Genomic DNA, 22,324 nt, shown 5'->3' on the forward strand with positions numbered 1-22,324 from the left:
GCTATAAATGCATCTTGACAAGACTGTGTTAAGCTCTGTCTACACTATTAAACTTTATGCGACAAAAAATGTGATGTGCCCATATATGGACATGATTTCATATCACTACCATATTTGAGCATATCACTACCATATTTTTTGTCAAACTAGTTTGATAATGTAGACAGAGCTTTACATTTAAAAGCATGTCAGTGTAGTACTTGTACTGTAATTGTAATGTTTTGTAACTTTGTTTCCATTGTAAAGCTAACAGTAATAATCACAGTGATGAATTCTATACAAGACTTGTCAATTTATTCTTTACTGTTTGGTATGATCTGTGTAGAACATTGATAAAAAACATAAATAGAGCATCTTTCTCAATCACTCTTACTATTAATTATATAATAATTAACATGCAATTTCCGAACAATATCCACCTTTCAGATCATTTTAATTATCAACCAATATCACAAATCACTTTCTATTTAAAATAGAAACTTCTTTTGATTTTATCAAGATAAGTACTCTTCTATGTTTATAAACATGCTTTGTCACATTGTGTATCCATGCCCAAGGCCTTACAAAAGCCGCTTGTCTGGGTTGTCCCAAAGAAGGCAAATTTTCTATGGAAAAGAAGATCATTGATATCTATGGATCTATGGCAGCTTTTATTTTTCAATTTAAAGCACCTTATTTAATGATCAAGGTTTATACAATATTACAACCCTTTGTGGAGTAATAGTGCCCACTGAATTTTCATTTAAATCAATTTATAGGGCAAAATTAATCTCAAAGAAAATCTTGTGCTAGGCTGCATACAATTATGAATAAAAATTAAGTTTATGTCTAGGCTTATCATAGCTACAATAATTATTTTGACCATTGTCAAAGTTCTAACAAATTAGTAAGCACTGCGCTGAAACCTAAATAAACTGTGTAGGTAATATTCTCAAACATTTGCAGTATTGTATCAATGCTATCCCATATCAATCATAATAAACAACCCTGTGGAACATTCAATATCTTACAATTTGTGGAATGGAATCAATTCTATAACAGCGAACATTCTTATCCTTACAACATGACCCACCTATTCCAAAATATTAATAAACTTTTCAACTATAACTACAACCTTTTCTTTACACATACGTTACAATTCAAATTTGTACAATCCACCAATCATCGTATTACTTACAAAAATAGACACATCTATGTGCAGGCTACTGACCAATCAGAAAAGTGAAAACATTACCTTTAATCCATTAATAGGTCCACTATCTATGTCCATTCATATATTGTCTTTTATTCACTCTTAAAATTAGTTTTAACTACTTGGAAAAGCTTGAGTTGTAGTTTTCCCATAAAAATATTAAATATAACATAATATTCACAAATTTTAAGTTAACTTTTAATATTAATTATTATTATTATTAATGTGTAAAAAATTATATATTAATAATATTTGTTTGATATAGAAATAACCAAATATCTGAAGGTTATTTATTATAATAACTTCATTTCTTATTGTTTCTACAATATTTATTTCAGTTTGTATCGAATATCATACATCATGCTGCAAAACAGTAAAACATGTTCTGCACAAGAGTGAAGTATCACTTTTGCACTTTTTTTCTCATCTTTACAATTTTACCAATTTACCAAAATTGTATCAGTCAATGATAATAAAAACAAGGTAGCTGTAATGCAGTGGAATCTATAGGGTAGTAACAAAGTGCGAGGCAGCGAGGCACGCGAGGCAGGGAAGGCATGCGAGGCAAGTCAGAAATTTATGCGCGGCATCGTTTTACCATCATCAAAAAATGCGAGGCATCATTTTATCATTTCTCAAAATTGCAAGGCAGGAAATCACCGAAATTGAAGTAGCCTAGGCCTAGGCCCGCTAGGCTAGTTTCCTTTTGCACCTGCCTTGTATTTTAACCAACTTTATCCTGAATACCACAGCCTATTAGAATTAGTAGGCCTACTTTAATGAAGAAAAATCACATAAAAGTAACAATAAATCCATTAAATTGGTGATTTTACAGACGTTGTTTTTCTCGCATTTCGCACACTCAATGTTCAATATTTTGGTTTCTATGGAACGCCAAAAGAGCAAAATTAATTAGAGGGCTAAAAACTCTGTGGAATCCATTTATATTTAACGCATTATTTGGTGAAAATCAAGTACAATTTCAATAGATTTTGTCACTGTCAGTAAGGAAAAATGTTACTGTTGATAATGTACACGGTTTCGTTACCTTTTAAAGAATAAAATAGAAAAATTCATCATAATATCCTTAGTAGGATGTCCTAGGTCTAGACTAGGTAGTGATGTTGATTTAGGATCGATTATTATTCTTTGAAAACAGAACAGTATCAGCAGTAACATATTACAACATTTTTATTGACAAATTAACAAATATATTGAAATAAAACGTGTTTTTCACCAATAAATGCATGAGAAATTGACGCATTCCACTGAGTTTTAGTCCTCTATTATCGTTGCTCTTTTGGCGCTCCATAGAAACAAAAATATTGAACATTGAATAAGTGAAATTCGCAAACAGTGTGCGAGAAACACGACTGTAAAATCATTAATTTAAGGATTTATTTGTTACTTTTTATGTGATTCTTTCATTAAAGTACTCATGAGGTATACTTCTAAGGTGTGGTATATACACGATAAAGTTAGTTATTTATCAAATTTGGAGTAAAAATACAAGCGAAGGAAACTAGCGCCAGGTTTATTAGTACGTACATGGACAACAATAAATAAAAATCGTTCGTAATATACCTAGCTTACTAAAACAGGAATAGTGTATCATTATTAAATATTACACCAATTATTATTTTATCAAAATTGATTAGATTATTTTCTACATAGGCCTCTTATCTAGGTTAGGGCTAAGCATATTAGCTAAAGTTTAATTTTAGGCCTAGTATTACAAGTCTTTTTTCACACGCGCTCCAGAATTCTGTTGCAATTTTTTTCTTTGCGGCATGTTATTAGATCGGCATATCAGTTACCTTTTATTCACCGCCAGTTATTGAACTTGTCCTCGCAATCGCTGTTCACTTTATTTGCGAGAGAGGTACACGTGTTGTTCCTAGAGAATGGAATGTCAAAAAATGTCTTTGGCACGCCGCTCAGAGAGAAGTCTGTGCGTTGCTGCTGAAACCACGTGCTATAGGAGGGGAATGCACCACAATCCTCTGAGCTGAGGGCTGAATCATTCCGCTACCTGCTAAATAGTAAAGAGGGATTTTCCATCTCTCGGGTCTACCGGATCTAGGCGCAGGGGTGTGACAAAATATTATTTTCACTCTGCTATGTTCGAGAGACATGTGAGTAAAATAAAATAAACAACATGATGAGTGTATACACGAATCTATTTAGATACGCTTGTATCGATTGATTATTAGGCCTATAATATAGCATAATAGCACGTTAAGATATGCCTCGCACCTTTTTGAAATTGTAAACTATATGCCTCGCATGCCTTGCACTTTTGGAAATGATAAAATGATGCCTCGCACAAATATTTGGCATGCCGCGCTTGCCTCGCGTGCCTCGCTGCCTCGCACTTTGTCAACACTCGAATCTATATACTATTTGCTTTAATGTTCTTTAACTAGAAGAGCAATGTTTACATGGAGCCAATGTTCAACAGTCGCTTGATTGCATTAAGCTTGGTTCCCACTAGGGAGCGATGCAAGGACGCAACGCAAGTGTGTTGATCAATGACAAGCAACAGTTAAAAAACCATCGCTTGTGATTGGTCAATTCACTTGCGTTGCGTTACGTCCGTGTGTTGCACCTCAAGTGGAAATCAAGCATTATGTATGAACACTATAAAAGCATAGAATGCTCAAACCAACCATTGTTGTGTCGGCTTCCTCCAATACCCTGCATTAGTCACAGCAGCTATCACAACGCTGATTAGATTGTGATCATGTGCATATCGTATAATTCATTGTACAATTTTGAAGCATTGCGGAATAAACAATCCCTTTTAACATAGAAAATTGGAGAGGTAACTATTGTACCGTGGAAGAAACTGGGATTCTGGTATTATCCCTAAGCATAAGCATTTTCCAATGTGAAATATGAGTTGTATCTATCAACTCTCACTCCACGAGAAAATTATATCCGACATAAATAAAATTAAATTGTTAATGATAGCATACTTTCACTGGACATATGGTACAGTACCTCTTTAGCTTTGTACAGAGTGTCCAATAGTTAAATATTACAAAATGTATTACATGTTATAACTTACAAAGAAAATTGATAGCGAAAATATAAATGATATGATTAAAACAGAATTATAAAAGTATATACAATCTGAAAGCCAATCTCTTTTATCTATATATTAGAAATGGTATGTGCTCAGTTGTTTGGTTAACATAACATTTTGCCTAAATCTAATAAAATAATAATATTTTGTTTTCATATACAGTAAAACCTTGGGACACCACTATTCAGGGGACACATACTTTCCAGTGAAACAAACAAGGGGAAACATATGTCCTAACTCTACGGCCAACTCTTATTCAGTGACAAACATTGGGACCCAAAAAGTGCCCCCCTAATAGGGGTTCTACTGTATCTGTAAATAATGAGAACATATAACGTGACAAAGTATTTAAATAGATGTGTGAAAACAGAGAAACAAGCTGTATAATACCCACTACTCTATGTCACAAGACCGACCTAACAGAATGTGTGTAGTAGATACAAAAAACAGAGTTAACTATTAACCGTTTCAAACTCTTCAAAAGCGGACGATGGAAGGGGAGGTACTCCGGAATCCTCAGAGTTTTCCGTATTTTCATCGTCGGAGAAACTTATATGGAGCGTGTCAGACAGGTCCAACTTCTTTTGCGGACTGGCGCTTAAACTCGATTCTGGACTTGCCATTTTGATATTGAAATCGTTCGAGTCAAATGTAAATGCTGGCGACACTGGGTCATTATTACGCGAATTCATATCGGTTTCAGTTGTAGTGCCCGACGTTAATGAATCACTCTTACTCGGAGATTCCGGTAAAATTGTTGTTATCAATGTCGATTCTACCGGTGTACTGATAGAACCGTATCCGTTGTAAATGTGCCGTGACGATTTCTGCGACTGCTTATTTTTCTCATCAAAATCTTGCTTCTCGTAACAATCGTGAATGACGGAATTCACCGATCTAACCGTGCCAGTCGGTGTTGAACCTGGCGACATGCTGACTCCAGACGATGTTGAACCGCTTTGTGGAAGTCCATAGTTTCTGTGCCTACTATGTTTTCTAGAGTCTAACTGTTCCACAGATATATTAAGCATTTTAAGACTGTCCGATATCGGTTCATTTTGACAAGAGTCACTGTGATATACTGGGTACTCGTTGTTGCTATCACTGCCACTGCTGTTCCGCAAACTTTCCAAATGATGTTGTTTGTAGCTGTTTATACTGTCAGTAGCATTGTGACTACTAACCAGCGTATTCTCAAAGAGTTCTTTAGATCTATCCTGCAGGATTTGTGTGGATGTCACACCATTAGCATTCAACTCTGGTCCAGGGCCTGCAGGCCGTGGTGTTGTTGGATCTGTTAGCATTGGTATATCGTTTAAGAATGGGTTGCCTGTGCTATGTGATGGTGTGCCGTATACTTGAGCTTCGAGTTCCTGAATGTGGTTCACCAGCTCTTGTTGATTTTGCAACAGATCTCTGTTTTGTAGCATTACTTGATGTAGTCTTGCCTATTGAAGAAAAACAAAATGTTTATTTTAAATTCAATCAACATTAAATAAATAAACAATTGATAAATAATGGGCAATATATTACTTATGGAATTTACTTCCAGATGCAACACTACTCCTCAGTATTGGAGAAGTACCCACTGCTTCCATGGGCTCAAATCCAACCCTAGCCATCAGCACAAACTGAAGGGTCTATAGGTTTGAATACCAGGATGGAATAGGTTTGAATACCAGGAGGTCATAGGTTTGTGTACCAAATGATAATTATTTGTGTTCTCAATGTACAAGTACAATTGACGTCAGAGTATAGGCCAAAACACCAGACCAATTATGTGTATAAATAGTAATATGGCATCTATTCATGATATACAGTAAACAACTGTCTCTCACCTGTGCTTCTATTCTGGCAGCAGATTCGGCATTCAGTTGATCTTTTATCAGAGACACCTGGGCCACGGCAACTTGCGTCTGGGTCTGTTGATGTTGCACTTGTTGCTGCAATAACTGTTTCTGGTGATACCAGCTCAATAACGTCCCGGTTTTAGAATCTGGGTCGGTGTCGATCATGTAGGGGGCATTGTGGGAGGTTAAGGTTGAAATGGATAGTTCCGTCTAGAGAGATAGAAATCAATTAATTAGAATATGATAGTTACCATGTTATAGTACATTTTTTTAGAGGAAATGGATGAATAGAGGTGGGGGTGGGGAATAGATTTAATACAATTAAGTTTTGGAAATTTGATTATAGGAGAATAATTTGATTTGTTAACTGAATCATAATTGAAACTAAAACTAATTGTTATTTAACATACTGATGATCAAAGTAGTTTTTTACCATGTTTTTAAGTATACAAGTGCTTGTTAAAAGACATACTTAAAAGTTAATGTTATTAAGGCCTTGTTTCCCATCAATTTTGACACATGCATAAAGATTTATTACTTTAAAGGAAGCAGACAATATTATAAACAAGGAAAATCAAAAGGTGACTCATAAACAAGGAAGAAAATAAGCATGATATAAAAAGAAAAGCATTCAAAAATTGTAATGGAAATAGAATAGGAAACCTGGGCTGTCCAATTAAAAGGTGCTGTGATTTTAAAGTAATAATCACAGGCAAAAAAATAAAAAATTAACATTTTATTCCAAGAAACACCTTTGGCTTTGTCCATCAATGTTTAATAATTTCATAAAGTACATACAGTGGAACTTGGTACACTCCTATTACAGAGACATGATCCCTATTATATTAAGGAGACACTTGTTAGGTCTCAAAGCTCCTTTAATAGCGGTTCTAGCAACCAACATATTGTCCACCACTTTATGGCTATTTATACCTGATAACTATCATCTTGCCGTTTGCTAGGATCCATATCTGATATGCGTAGTGTAGCCTGTCGTGATATTGACTCCAATGGTGAATCCGTCTCACTTTCTTTACCTAGTCCTGTAGAAAGAGAAGTAAACAGACATTTTAATTTCAGAAATTTTGACATTAAAAACTTTGCCAAACAAATTTATACTACATATAGTAGAACCCCTATTCTGGACAAACAAACAAATTGAATCTTTCTAATGAGTGTAAAGTTCTGTCTACACTATAACATTTTATGTGGCAAAAAAATGTGATGATGTCATATCACTACCATATTTGGCCATATCACTATCATATTTGGGCACAATTTTTTTCTCAAACAAGTTTGATAGAGTAGATAGAGCTTTACCAGTAAATTGAATTTGGTCACTATCAAACTAGTTTGACAATAAAAGTGTGCCCAAATATAATAGTGATATACCCAATTATGGTAGTGAAATGACATATCATCATGTTCATATATGGGCACATCACATAGATTCTATAGTGTGGACAGAGCTTTAGGTTACTATTTTATACAATTGATTTTAACCTGAACTTCTGTTAAATTGAGAAGTTGTCTGCACAAAAACCCTAAGAAAAACCCTACTTCTAATCAATATTTATTTTTAATATATTTATCTTCATCTGTTTTACTTTTTCAATAAAATATATATCATTGCACAATGCAGATGTTTTAAACTTAGTTTCAATTAACTTGTCACGTTGTCTGCCTGTCTCCTCCATTTCCTTTACATCTACTCATCACTGATAGTTTTATCAAGATATTCTAATTACAGTTTTTAACATAGAAAGAGACATGTATGTTGAATATATATTAAATATTGTTGTTCTTAATTCTTTCTGTCATGTACAATCTTGTTTGTTGCGGTTTCTTTATTTGTACTAGTTCCCGCCAGAAGGGGGAACCATTCGTGACAGGGTTTGCGCTAACATTGATTCAAAGGTAAGATCCATTTAGCGATGGGCTTAGCATCCAGTAAGTATAGCTAAAATCTCTGCTAAAATTGTGCAATAAATTGTGACACTGGACGGACCAAGGACTTAAACTACTAATTTCGCCCCTTCATTTCCCACGCTTGTGCTACCAAATCCTCGGAAATATTCCTCATAAATACTGTACCTCCTCATATTTTTCCACACTTGTGCTACCAGGCCCATGTAAATGCGGAACCTCCCCGTATGAAAATATTTAAGAACAGCTTGCAAAGTATATTGAGTAAACAGGTAAAAGAAATAGTTTTACTGCAGTAGAATAAATTTGACATAGTCTCTTATACATGTGTTCTTCTTTTGAAAAGCATTTATTACAGTTGTTCAGAAACATTAGTGTCACATTATTGTGAGTTCCTATGCATATTTTCAAGCACAGTTTTAACGTTTTGTAATTTAAGTAAAGAGATATCGTCATTGTACTATATCATCACTTGATATTTAAAGTTTATCCATTTAAAAGTAGGTTAATGTATTAAGCGGATACAGTAGTACATTTAAATAAAACTACTTGAATTGTGTTGTTTAATTTGATAAATTGATCTGCGGATTAGCAATGAAGACAACGTCCTAAGTGCTGACATTCCTAAGAATGTATGAAGAATAGCTGAATTTACCACTGCATTAGTTCATTAGTAGTGGTGAAGAAAGTGACAGAAATCAATAATATGTTTTCTTACGTTGACAAGTTTTCATTCTAAAGATCTCGTTAATATATCAACTTTCATTTTTATAGCACATTACTACGTGCAGCTTTATCATTTGAAAAGTCTTAATCATAAACTTTGCCAGCGTTTAGACAGGAGAGATGTATAAATAGAATAGGTGCAGAAGATGCACATGGGTATAAATATGATGTAAATTTAGAAATATACAGAGAATAGAGAGGGCGTTTTGGTCAAAGCATTCAAGGTTTTTGTCTGAGTTTAACTACCATAAACTGTGGTGTTCACTCCTGTACTGTATGTACATTAACTTAATAATATTTATCATTCTATGTCAACTGCACTAATAACATAATGCACTAGCACTGCAGAGTTCTCTAAGGGTATGTTCAGACTCACGGAGTTACGGTGGAGTTAGCTACGCAAGGCGTACGGTAATCCGTGGCGTTAAAAGCCAAGGTGTTCAGACACAACGACCAACATTCCAATGCCTTGCGTTTTTATTTATATAAATTATAATGTTTACCTTCAAATATACTGATTTGTTCTTACTACTTGTAGAATTGCATTTTAATTCAAAATATTTTAAAACGTAATTGTTACACAGACAATTATCTGATTAATTGATTTAATTTATGAACATATCATATCACTGACGCCAACTTTACTGTTCTTTAAAATCTGAACCTGAAAATACATTTGACATAGCTATTTCGCTGTCGTATCATAGGGTAGTTGCTGTCTGCTAATCGTGGTCGTGTGTTTTCATTGGTTAAGGTTAAAATCACTGAGCTCCCTAACGCTAATCCGCAGCATGGTTCAGACACAGAAATATGTACGCCACAGACTGAGTCTGAACATACCCTAAATAAAATCAGATTTTTTACTGACAAATCTGCAGGATGCTTGCTAAATTGATGATCTGTGCATATAGAGGTCGGTCGGCCAAAATGAGGGGAGAATTTGGACAATTGAAAGGGAAAGTCTAGTACATGGTTTAAATGAAACTACTGTATCACCTTATGCAAATAAAAATCAACCTAATATTGTTTTCTACATATTTGGAAACGGAATTTCAAAAGCGTATAAATTTAATTAAAATGATATTAATAATTTACATGACATTTTTCAGTATGATAAAAACTTTTGATACAAAAACTTAAAATTACTGCAATAAAATCAATGTACTTAAAGTAAACAGGTCAACAAAGTCTAGTATCTGAAAAAGAATCTTTTTGACATACTTTTCAAGACGATAAAACGTAAATATGCCTATTTAGAAGACAAAATTACCTCTGGTTCTTGAGTCGTCGCTGTCGTTACACTCATTTTCTAGCTGAGAATCACCTGCGGACGTTGTTTGATGCAGACTCAATTTGTGACATACTTCAAAAGCTTGGCCAATTGTTCGAACTATTCGCATAGCTTGGCTCTAAAATGGATACAAAAATGTAGAAAGTTAAATAAGGTAGCATTATATGCTAATCCAATTAAATTTTTTTAACTTCCTTTCAAATCTTTCTAAAGAAAAAACAAACATATAATCTATATTAAAAATAATCCAACTCACGGATATCTTCCCACTCTTGGATATAGTCCCACGCTCTGAGATATTTCTATGCTCATATATATTCTAACTCTTGGGTATATTCTAACTCTTGAATGTAGTCCCACACTTGGATATAGTCCCACGCTCTGAGATATTTCTATGCTCATATAATTATATTCTAACTCTTGGGTATATTCTAACTCTTGAATGTAGTCCCACACTTGGATATAGTCCCACGCTGGGATATATTCCCTCACTCGGATATACTGTAGTCCCACGCTCGGATATAGTTCCACATTTGAATATATTCCCATGCTTCGATATAATCCCACGGTTATCCCCTAAAAACTTTCCCATTATAACTAGGCTTTAATTGAGTTACAGTCTTAGATACAACAAACACATAAATAAACTGAACAAAATGGTGGATTTCAAAACATATTTTTTCTCTGAATTAATGGATTATTAGATCAAATCATGTAATACATATGTGAGGCCTTTGCAGAATCAATCATTTTTGTTGCCCTGAGGGCAACCAGTGATTGTTTCAACCAGTGATTGTTTTGCCCAAATAAAGTCCAAAAAAATATTTTGTTTTGTGAAATACAACAGTATAGTCCAGCCTCGAACCAATTTTTTTAATTGTTTCACCAAAGGAAATTGAGAGGGAAAATCAAATCAGACAAAGGTTATTATCCTCAGGGCAACGAAAAAAATCTTGATTCTGTGATGCCTGTAAATCAAGTTTTAGACTATTCTTGATCTTCCAACCCGTCAATGAAGCTTTCGTCAAGCATCATAGCCAAGTGTTTGTAGAGATTGGATTACTTAAAGTTTGTAGATTCATAAAGGAAATCAATAAGTTATTATAATGCACAATCAATGGTTGTGAATAAGCACAAGTTTGTGGGACATACAATATTATGTCTTTTATTATAAAGTGAAACCTGTCATTTAATATGATGTTGTACAAGAGACTTGGGTACAGGTCCATCAAAGGCATTTTTAAAGCAAAACTATTTAGGGGGAAAATATTATCTAACCATTATTCAACTGGGGTTCTCAACAGACGGCATGCGGACCAATCTGGTTTACCAGTGAATTTCATATGAAGTTGCTGCATTTTATTGTTAAAAATTACATGAGCTTTTAGGGATTTTCTCATGGACCTTCCCAATTATGGACAAACTACTTGATGATAATGATATGTTCTACAACACATATGGTCCGCAAGATTATCAATAGAATCAAGCCTGCACTAGAAAACTGTTCGAGTACTCTGATCTAAAAAGTCTAGCACTTTATGTTTGTATAAAATCCACAATTAACATTTAAGCCCAAAGATTTCCAAATACATTCAAGGCAAATGATTTATGGGGATTTTTATCGGTATCTCTTTGATCTACAATTTAGGAGATTAATTCTATGATAGAATGTTTAATAAAAATATCTCTGTTTTGAGACAAAATGTGGGAAATGTTGCGATTGACATAAATCAACATTAATCATGATTTTTTTCTAAAGTTCAACAAACGGTAATATGGTACTTGTCATCACACGATTCATGTATTAATAACTTAACAAAATAATGAGTTTAAGCTGACATCCTATTTTCCATCAGTTGTATTTTGAATGCCGTCGCAAATGTTTGAATAAATCATCTAAAACAATAAAACACAAACATAAAGAATACATTACAGTACTTATGTATGCAATAAATGTTTTCAAGTGCCATCGTGACTGCGTCGTAATTTACTGTACCTTTTTAGTTGACTTGAACACGTTGCATTTAAAAACGTTAGTCTGACTATCTCTGGCAATGTAGCTGAAAATGCGCAGTTCCTGGGAATCATGGGAAACGTAGAAAACTCTGTAAAACAAGAAATAAAGTATTTATTAGAGTAAATAAGGCAAGAGGACATGACTTTTATTATAAATTGTAACCCCTAACTGTCATTTGATTGAACAATTGTGGGTCACATGGCATGCAATAGTACACACTATTGAACGGTCATTCAATAGTAGTTTTTAAATTTTTTTTTTGATCAGTACGAGCACTTATAAATACAATTATTTCTTATAATGTATCATTTGTAAAATCATACATTTAACATACAGTAGCTAAATGATTTTGAGAAGATGCCTAATTTGCTGACCTACAGTATACTACGTACTGTTTACATGATAAAAAATATGGAATGAAACGATAACATTAACTTACTAAAGTTGCTTATGATTTTTAGATGCCTAAACTATACTACTGTCTCGCATACATAATATATTGCATGATATAAACATTAACTTCTATAAAAGGAGGACTTGTAGTAAAGTTGCTTCCTTAATTCTGAACTATAGCAGAAAAACAAACTGTACAAAATTACAATTAAATTATAACTAGTTCTATACTACAGTTTCCTATTTTAATTAGCATACGCTAGCGACAATGAGCTTATCATGGCGCCATTAGATGCATACTTAATATATTTCAGTGAGTGAGATTCTATAACGCTGTGATGGCAGATTGATTGGTTAATTAATGTACGCTAATTGCTATCTTATCTAAACGATGCTAAAATGAACAATGGATATGGTATTAATATGTTGATTTCCAAAGTGTCTCACAGCAGTGAGTAACCACAAACAACAGAAGAACAGCACTGTAGGCTATTGGTAATTGTCTTGTTGACACCTAGGCAGTAATGCACCTAGGCCTAGATATACGATCTAGGACTAACTCAGGACTTAAAGGTATACCCAAGGTATATTAGTGCACAATGCTGATAGCAAGGACAAATTATTAACTGTTGAGGAAAAAAAATGGACACAGAGATACACTTATCACTACAATACAATGGAAGTTTTTAAGAAACGTTCTGATGGGATCAAACATTAAATTAAATCAGCATCTTATGATGGAACTAATATGGTTTAGGGTTGTTAAAAGACTCCTTGCTAAAACACTTATTGTTTTAGACATGCAATCCATATCTCCATATATCAGTGTGAACAGGTTCATAGTCTTAGCTAGTCATAAATTTATATTTCTATCCAGCTAATGTTTATTAATTTATATTGCTCATTGTTGTCTAGCTTCACCAAGTTTACGACAGTTTTGTAATGCTAATAGAGATAGCAAAATAACATGACACCAAATCCTACCACTAATAAAGTGCTCAGAATTTAATTTATTGAATTCAAAAGCAAATAACACTTTAAACGAATAGTGAAATTAATTATACAGTACACCCATAGACCTTCAAATAGGTGATGTATAAAAATGTTTGTTTTTCTATGTTGTCAGAAATTAGAAAGTTTAGTCTTGGAATGTGATGGTGATAGGATAGGTGACCAATCAAAATACAGCTGAGACAAGTAGTAATTTTCAAAACTAAATCAAAGCATTTAACATCATCCTGTAAAAGGTGGTTACATATTTCAGTATCTGCCAATAATGCAAAGTGACATTTGTTGAACAAACAAGTTAGTCATTTTCAAAGTAATTTATGGGAAACCCCCAGTAAAAAAACATGATAATTATGGTCAAATCAATGACACATGGCCTAAAACGTCCTGCTTCTGGGTTTTCCCAACAAGCCAAAGAAATAAAGACATTTTTGACAAATCATTCTGTCCATCCACGCTCAGGAAATTGATGTTGTTGAAAATTCTGTTGATATTGTACTTATGTAATTTATGGGAAACCCCCAGTAAAAACATCAAATCAATGATACATGTCCTGAAAAGCCCTGATTCTGGGTTTTCCCAGTACAAAGCAAAGAAATAAAATAAATCATTCTATCCATCCATGTTCAAAAATTGATGTTGAAAATTCTGTTGATATTGCACTTTGTTCTTTTAAACATTTTTTTAGACATTTTCGTTTATACAGACAGATTTTCTTTCTTACCTATATACTGGGTGATGCATGATCATCAATTTACATTCATCCCAAGTCCATTGCTTCTTCTGAAAATAAAACAAAAGGAGCATTGTAATGTCATAATATATCTCAAAGAAATTAAATTGAGAATGATTGGAATCATTGGGAATCATTGGAATTATTTTATCCATGGAGAAAATTAGTTCTAAAATGTCAAGATCAAGCATGGACCTATAAATTAGGCCCATGGATCAAGATGTCAGTCAAGGTATGGTCAGGGTATAAAATTATCAAATTAACATTGTTAATAAATTAGCCATCAATGGAGGTGTCTGTCAAAACAGCAGGACAGCAGTTAATAGGGTTGTACTGTACTTAATTACAAAGATAATTAAGTCATATAAAATATAATATAATATTTGTAAATTTCTTTTTTTGCTTTAAATTTTGTTTTTATCCTGATAAAATGCCAGTAAATACCACATCCATTGTGTCATTGTGAGATACACAGAGGTCTGCGAGTTCACCAGCAAAGCTAAACATAAAGGCCTCACAACACAGTAGACCTACATCTGACCTCACATTGTAATATCATGGAGGAATTATAACTCCTCTATGATTGTCCAATGAACTACGGGTAAATTGAATTCAGACATATCCCCCTTTGATATATCACTTGCTCTGATGAAGGAATAGTATTGCCCAAAAGCTCTGTTAATTTATCTGGATGTTTTACTTTTATCGTTCTGATTTAGTTTTTGCTTATTTTATTTTTTTTTATCTCCATTGAGATCCAGCATTGTCATTATTTTAAGTTATTTTTCTTTTGGATTTATATATAATACTATCACTATAGTAATTATATTAACAGATGTCGTGAATTAAAACATGTAATAATTATACTTATTATTTTTAATAATAGCAATATAATACCTTTTTCTTCTTTCGTAGTGAAACCTTTATGCCGTCCACAGAAATACAAATGTTCACTTTCTTTTTCTTTATTGCTTTCGCTTTGAATTCATACTGCAAAAAAAAACAAAACAAAAATAAATAAGTTTACTGAAACACTGTAGCTTCTTGAAAAAACATTTTTTTTAATAATAAAAATTGATCCATAAAAAAAACAGGGTACAAAAAAAGGAGTGAGAATTTGAACACATGCATGCACTCAATTCCTCAATTCAATATATATAACAAATAAAATCAGTTTTCCATATAACAATTAAAATGTTTGAAATTTGTCATATTTTTACATTTTCAACATTTTTTCCCCAGACAGTTGGGAGGTTTGATAGCCTGTATCTTTAATATTAATATACATTATCAATAGAGAACAACCCAACACCGACATATTATTTGTATTTAACTATAAATACATACCATTTCATGTGTACTATTTATTTATTTACGCTATATTAATCGACTTGAAATTATCATTGAAAGAGCCTTGTATGAACTATTCAACTGAGAGATTATTTAAACAACATGACAGAGGTGATGTTTATGACACCTGCATATACCAAGTGTGTACTTATACTAAATAGTGAATGTGTGAAGGTATTGCACTATATTGCATATACCTGTGTAGATATTAATTTGTTCGGTCGGCTTCCTTCTAATGTGACAGGTAAAATTGTGTATTTCGATGAATGCCCATTCGTTAATTAAGTATGCATCACAAGCTCAGTTGCTTTTGAAGTGTTTAAGCCTATGTACATTTTCTGTGTGAGTAAATAGCTGTGGTATGGTACCTTGGAAGTAAATTAATTCTACATAGCACATTGTGATCATACATAGAAGTATGTATCACCCTTTTTGTTGTAATAAGTATTAGTAATAATTGTGCCTTGTTAGGAATCTGGTCAACTGTCACATAATTGTGATCAACAATCTTAATTTTGAACGAAATTGAATGAATTTTCAATAGCAAATATGAACATAAATAACATGTTGCTCCTAAACTTGGAAGAGGAAGGAAACATCAACGCATTAATTTTTAGGCTAAACACAATATTTTTCCATAGCATAGCAGAATACGAAAAAAAGGGTCATAACATGGTCACAACTACTAATACTTCACACCTCTCAACTCAATAGTAAAAACAATAACATTTCAAATGAATTTGTACTGTGTGTACGATACAGCCATGAATTAGATCAATTCATACATATGGTTCATACTATAATAATAAAAATAATCATAAACGGTTGGATAAGTGTACAAAGAAAAACAGAGCATTGTTTATTTTCTATAGATAATGAGTACAAAAGCTATAATGGTGATCATTATGCTCAAGTGGTTGTCAAAAGGAGCATCGATTTCGATTTGTACATGAGTGAGCAAGCCTTCAATAAGTACATTTTAATTCAAATTGAACTGTAAACTGAAGTTGAAAGATCACAATGGATTGTAAGGGCATGATCATCAACGTTTTACCAACAGGTGTCTTTAAATATCAACACAAAAAATGACTATTTTATGCTTATTTTGGAATAGGCAAACACAATACAAATACTCTCCAGAATAGCAAGACCCAATCTAGAATATTACATACACTACCTCTTTTAAACCAGCTAAAAACGTTGATGAACACAAAGTCTATAAAACGCAAGTGAGTGGCTGAGCTGTTAAGACAGTAGAACCGTAATATAAGTAGCCATGTTAATATTGGCAAGGGTTCAAGCCTTACTCGCTCCATGGTTCTGGTGGTAGAAATCTTCTCGAATATTGAGGACTATAAATCGTAGGTCCAATGTACACAAAATGCTTGTGTGCATTTTAAAGAACCTAGTACATCTTTTGAGATGAGTAGGGGTTACCCCAGTGTACTATTTCACACAGCCACTGTCATACACAGCCACTACTGAAGGTAGTGTAGTCCTTCTAGTAGGCCTTCTAGTTGCAAAATCTTGGAGCTTGGAGGCCACTTGATAGAAGAAAACTAACTATATCATTAATCCATATACACAGTATTGAACAGGACTAGAAAACTTGCCTACCACCAACAAAATAATGTCAGGTATGTAGAATTTCACTGCCTTTCGACAATTGTGATTAATTTCACTATAAAGTGATCTAAAGAAAAATTGAAATTTGTTTTTGTTCACAAAAATAAATAGGCAAGTTGAAAGTTGGACAGATATAAGTTGTATGGGGGTAAACAGATTTTAAATATGATAATTTTAAAAAATCATTTTCTACACAACTTATTGAAAAATGCCTATAATACACTACTTAGCGCCATATGAACAATGATTGTAATGATAAACACATCACAGAGTAAACACATTGACAGTGTGATATCGTCAGGCCCAGCATGACTTCTTACAAGAAGTTGATTGTTAACTGTTACAGGCATTTAATGTTTCAACATGGAGAAATACGAATACGAATAGAACTTTATTGCAATCAAACGAAAGATTGAAGTTTCTCCATGGTTTCAACAAGCTAATTTTACACATACAGTGATCTAGCCTAGTCTAGCATAGACTTGTATATGGATATAATAATATAGAATATACTTTACTGTTTACTTTCTTTTATTCATTATGCTCCATGTATACATTCTCAAGAAATTAATTTTACTTTATTGTATTAATTGTAATAATTACTCAAACGGTATGACATCGATCCTGCTCTAGGAAAAACTATGATTACAAATGGATAACAATCTTCAAGCTGAATCATATAAACTCACATTCACTCACACTTCTTCTTACAAATTTGTCATTTTGGCTTATGAAATCATGTAGAAAATGCCGAAATCATGTAGAAAATGCCGGACTCCTGAATCCTTTGCAAAAAAACACCAAGCACAGGGCTTGGATATGCGTTGAGTACTAAACAGTGAGTTTTTCATACGGTAAGTCAGATCAGGCGTTGCAAAGCCTAGAGAATGAATTGTAATCTGCCAGTGTGAACTAGCCCTAAATTATGTTAAGGTTATGGTTCTTGATCTACATTTAATTTCTTTCTTAACATTTCATTCAAATCAATAACTAGTGCAAGATAGCTTCTGATTGCGGAGATGACGAGAATATTGACAGAAATAACATTCCATTTACGTCCTCTGAGAAGCTTTATTATAAGAAATAATACACAGTAGTCAAGCTGGGAATAACACTTAATTGGATGGAAACAAACATTAAATTGAGAATTCATATGACAATAAGATGATATCTACCGGCAATCACTGCACTACAAAATTTTGTTCGTTGGGTAATAGGGCATCATTCTTTAAATCACTGCAAAAAACTGTAAATCTAATTACAGTATAATAATATAAACCACCCATTCAGGAGACATCCCTGCAAAAGGGACACTTTAAAAATTAGGGACAATTTGTGTTTTAACAATTTCGACTACGGTAACCAAAATTATTTCCTAGGATCCTAGGACCATGAAGACCAGCACTAACATGTTCACTTATTTTTTTATGTCTTTAGGCACATGCGGCCAAGGATTACCAATAGAAAATTAATCACTGTCCTATTAGATAGTTGGTAATCCCCTATTTGTTGCTATTTTGTGAACCAGTTCAGCGGGAACACCGTACTCATCCCAAATGATGGACTGGGTTCTTTAAAGTACACCAAGGGTTATAATTGTGTACACTGGATCTATGGTTTATAGTTCTTATCCGAGAAGACTTGTTCGACCATCAGAACTATGAACAAGCCTCAAACCCTTGCCGATATTGTTGGCTCTTTAGGTACGGTAAACGGCGCCCCTGCCTTAACCGCTTGGCCATCTGACTCGCCCTAAAGTTACTTCCATGAATGTGACATAGATTGAAGCATTGCATGTAATCTGTAAAGATGATGTTCATTAGATACACTGTAATCATATTTCTTAAATACAAGGCCCTCCATTCATTAAATACTAATTACATTTTACATCCTCCATTTCACTGTATATTCTCCAGCATAATCAAATTAGCTATCTAGTAAATGACCAAGTGCTACAAATGAATTTTGGCTCTAAACTGATGGAATTTGTGAAGCATACATGCATTGAGATAATATAACAAGAATACATTTTATATTCCCATCGTCCTACTAAATCATTACAAATGAAATAGAAGCATTAAGTTTTACATCATAGCATATTATTCCTTGAGGAGTTTACCTCATAAAACGTTTTCTCAACCACTCAGTGGATAAGTATCCCAGAGTGCATTTCATTTCCTTCAGCTCAATGCACTGTATTGTTTTAACAGACTAAAAAGATGAGTACAACCATAGAGATATTTACAACGACTAAAATACTTCCTCCCATGACAATTTGAATTTATAGTAAATATAAATTATTAAAAATGATATTAAACTTAATCTGTAGATTTATTGTTTGCTTTGGTAATAAAATAATACAGGAAAAATATAATTTAAAATAAAAAAAACAATATGGAATTATATAGTAGAGCTCCTCCCTTGGGACACTCCTATTCAGGGGACAACCCTAAAACACTTGTACAGTAGGATCTACCTCGTTTAAAGGATATAGATTGAATGCCAGAGAATTCTTGGAAATAATATCAATGTATAATCATCTATAATTGGATTTGATATTTCAATTATGGCCAACTTGAACTATGATATTAATAATAAATTATCAAAAAATCTACAGAGACAGTATACATTGCTTGATACCCCAATATTATTTTTTTACTATATAATAGATAAATTAACTAAGTAAATTTAAAGATATTATTATACTGTAATAGATATCACTTTAATATTTTAATTTGCACTGAGGAAGGGTTAGTACTACCCAAAAGCTCAGCAATTCAGGGAAATCATTTTGATTTAGGTTTATTGTATCTCCATTGAGAAACAGCCACGTACACACAGTAACTGTAAGTAATTAATACAGTATATTCATTTATATCATACTCAACTGGTCATTTTCTGGGAAAACCATGTTCACACGAAAGTAAAAAACCCCAGGTAGAACAGTACAGTATATTGAAAGTCCCTTCCTCCCACACCCCAAAAAGTTGTGATTGCTAGTCATGCTGCTGATTTTGCTAGTAAAAGTTTGCTAATTTTCGAGAAATTCTGAGCCCTGCACCCCAACCCCACACACCCCATGGATAGCACAAGGAAATAATTAACTGAATACTTGACATGAGAAAAATGTATTAAAAAACAAGTATTTTCACTTTAAATGTTGCAACAGGTTGATTTAATGATCTAAGATTGGACAAGCAAGTTCATGAACAAACAACAAATAGGTTAATATAAGTAGGTTGTTAGGGAAAGAGTTGAGGAAAGAATATAGGGGTATGTTCAGACTCACAGAGTTACGGTGGAGTTATGTAAGCGGCGTACATATTTTTGTGTCTGAACCAGGCCGCGAATTAGCGTTAGGAAGCTGTTACTCCGCGCCAGTGGCGTTAATAACTCTAGCGGGACTCGAGAGGGTAGATTTAATAACGCTAATCCAGTGATGCATCAGTAATTTTAACCTTTACCAATGACAAGACACGACCACAATTAACAAAAATTAACAGTAACTTTATATTATGTACTGTACCTGTATACGACAGTGAAATAGCTATGTCAAATGTATTTCCAGGTTTTCAATTTTAAAAAACCTTAAAGTTGGCGTCAGTGATATGATATTTTCATAAATTAAATCAATTAATAAGATAATTGTCCGTGTAATAATTACGTTTTAAATTATATTGAATTAAAATGCAATTCTCAAGTAGTAAGAACAAATCAGTATTTGAAGATAACATTATGTAAATAAAAATAACAAAAACAATGTAAACTTTCATGCATTATCATGAATGTATACATATACAGTAGTTCTATCTGCTTTGACCTGATCAGAGTGTTTTAAACGCAAGGCATTAGAATGTTGATCGTTGTGTCTGAACACCTTGGCTTCTAACGCCACGGATTACTGTACGCCTTGCGTAGATAACTCCACGGTAACTCCATGAGTCTGAAAATACCCTGAAAGTGACAACATACTTCAACCAATTTTGAAAACATACATTTTTTGTTAAGGTACTAAAAAAGAGACAAGAGCTTTAATTAAAAATATAAAAGAGAAACATTGTAAATTGAATAGTGATATTTTTTCTTTATATTTATTGTTATGTAGCTCCACATCTATGTTTAAAAATCAGCCACTCATCTGCCTTTAGTTAGACTAATGAGAGGAGTATATAATGAATTTTACTAATAATAACCATGTCTTTATCAATTATCTATACTCTAATTACTAATGAAATTATAAATTAAAGCAACGTTCAATTATTTCACTGTTTAATGATCAATCAATTGATTTAATTATAATTGTGTAAACCATTGGTTAGCAAAGTAAACTACTGCAAATTATTTAACATTTAAACTAGAATAAACATAAGTGTTTTTTTCAGAATTTATTGGCATGACATCTTCCATGTAACATTTATTTTACTATGGTTAAACTTCTTTATTAATTTTTTTAATGACTTGATGTTGATGACCTATAGCACAGCTGATATTACTGTTTCAAGGGGTATACAGATTACAATTAATGTACAGTCTATTTCCGTTTCTGTTTAGTAACAGTTCAAGGCTGAAATTGATTGTTATTAGAATGATGAAAAATTGAATCAAAATTAAATCAATTAAGTTCGTTGATTACGCCTTAATGAGTAAAATGTTGAAGAAATTTATGACGTTTTGAACAAACTCATTATATTCCTGAATGCCCCTTTTCAAGTTAGAGATGAGCAGAAGTGGTGAGTTGGCCTAACAACACTTTGTAGAGAAATGAACCATCCTATGAAAATGGAATTGATAGACCAACAAAAGATTTCTCATCGATACAGTTTCATAGTGGTTAGCCAGTTCCCTCACAAATTGATAATGATCATTGCTGCTGTGCTCATAACTTTAATACAATTAATAAATATTATTTCTTTCTCATTCATAACCTACAGTAGGAATGTTTGTAGGCACCTTGGTACTTGACATGTTTTTATAGCTTCATATATGATAAAAATGCAGTTGTTTACAAGTCAACAATTAAAATCCATATTTTCAACATAAATTATTTACCATTCAAACAAAACAATACCAAACATTTTTCAGAATCATTGAACTTTTAAACTTTCACCAACACTGCGATTGGCT

At 33.0% G+C, this 22,324-nt stretch overlaps 1 protein-coding gene across 1 annotated transcript in view; it reads right to left on the reverse strand.

The window, feature by feature from the left end:
• Positions 1-3,582: 3,582 nt before the first annotated feature.
• LOC140046961 (carboxyl-terminal PDZ ligand of neuronal nitric oxide synthase protein-like) overlaps positions 3,583-22,324 on the reverse strand; it is a 46,546-nt gene continuing 27,804 nt past the window's right edge. Inside the window, exons 4-10 of the mRNA XM_072091737.1 lie at positions 15,122-15,214; positions 14,216-14,274; positions 12,070-12,178; positions 10,053-10,191; positions 7,064-7,173; positions 6,119-6,340; positions 3,583-5,728 (exon numbers count right to left, since the gene is read on the reverse strand). Coding sequence (XP_071947838.1) covers positions 4,733-5,728; positions 6,119-6,340; positions 7,064-7,173; positions 10,053-10,191; positions 12,070-12,178; positions 14,216-14,274; positions 15,122-15,214 — 1,728 coding nt within the window. The 3' untranslated portion in view covers positions 3,583-4,732. The remainder of the gene's footprint in view (positions 5,729-6,118; positions 6,341-7,063; positions 7,174-10,052; positions 10,192-12,069; positions 12,179-14,215; positions 14,275-15,121; positions 15,215-22,324) is intronic.

Source organism: Antedon mediterranea, chromosome 4, assembly GCF_964355755.1.
Source record: "Antedon mediterranea chromosome 4, ecAntMedi1.1, whole genome shotgun sequence".
Classification (NCBI taxonomy): Eukaryota; Metazoa; Echinodermata; class Crinoidea; order Comatulida; family Antedonidae; genus Antedon; species Antedon mediterranea.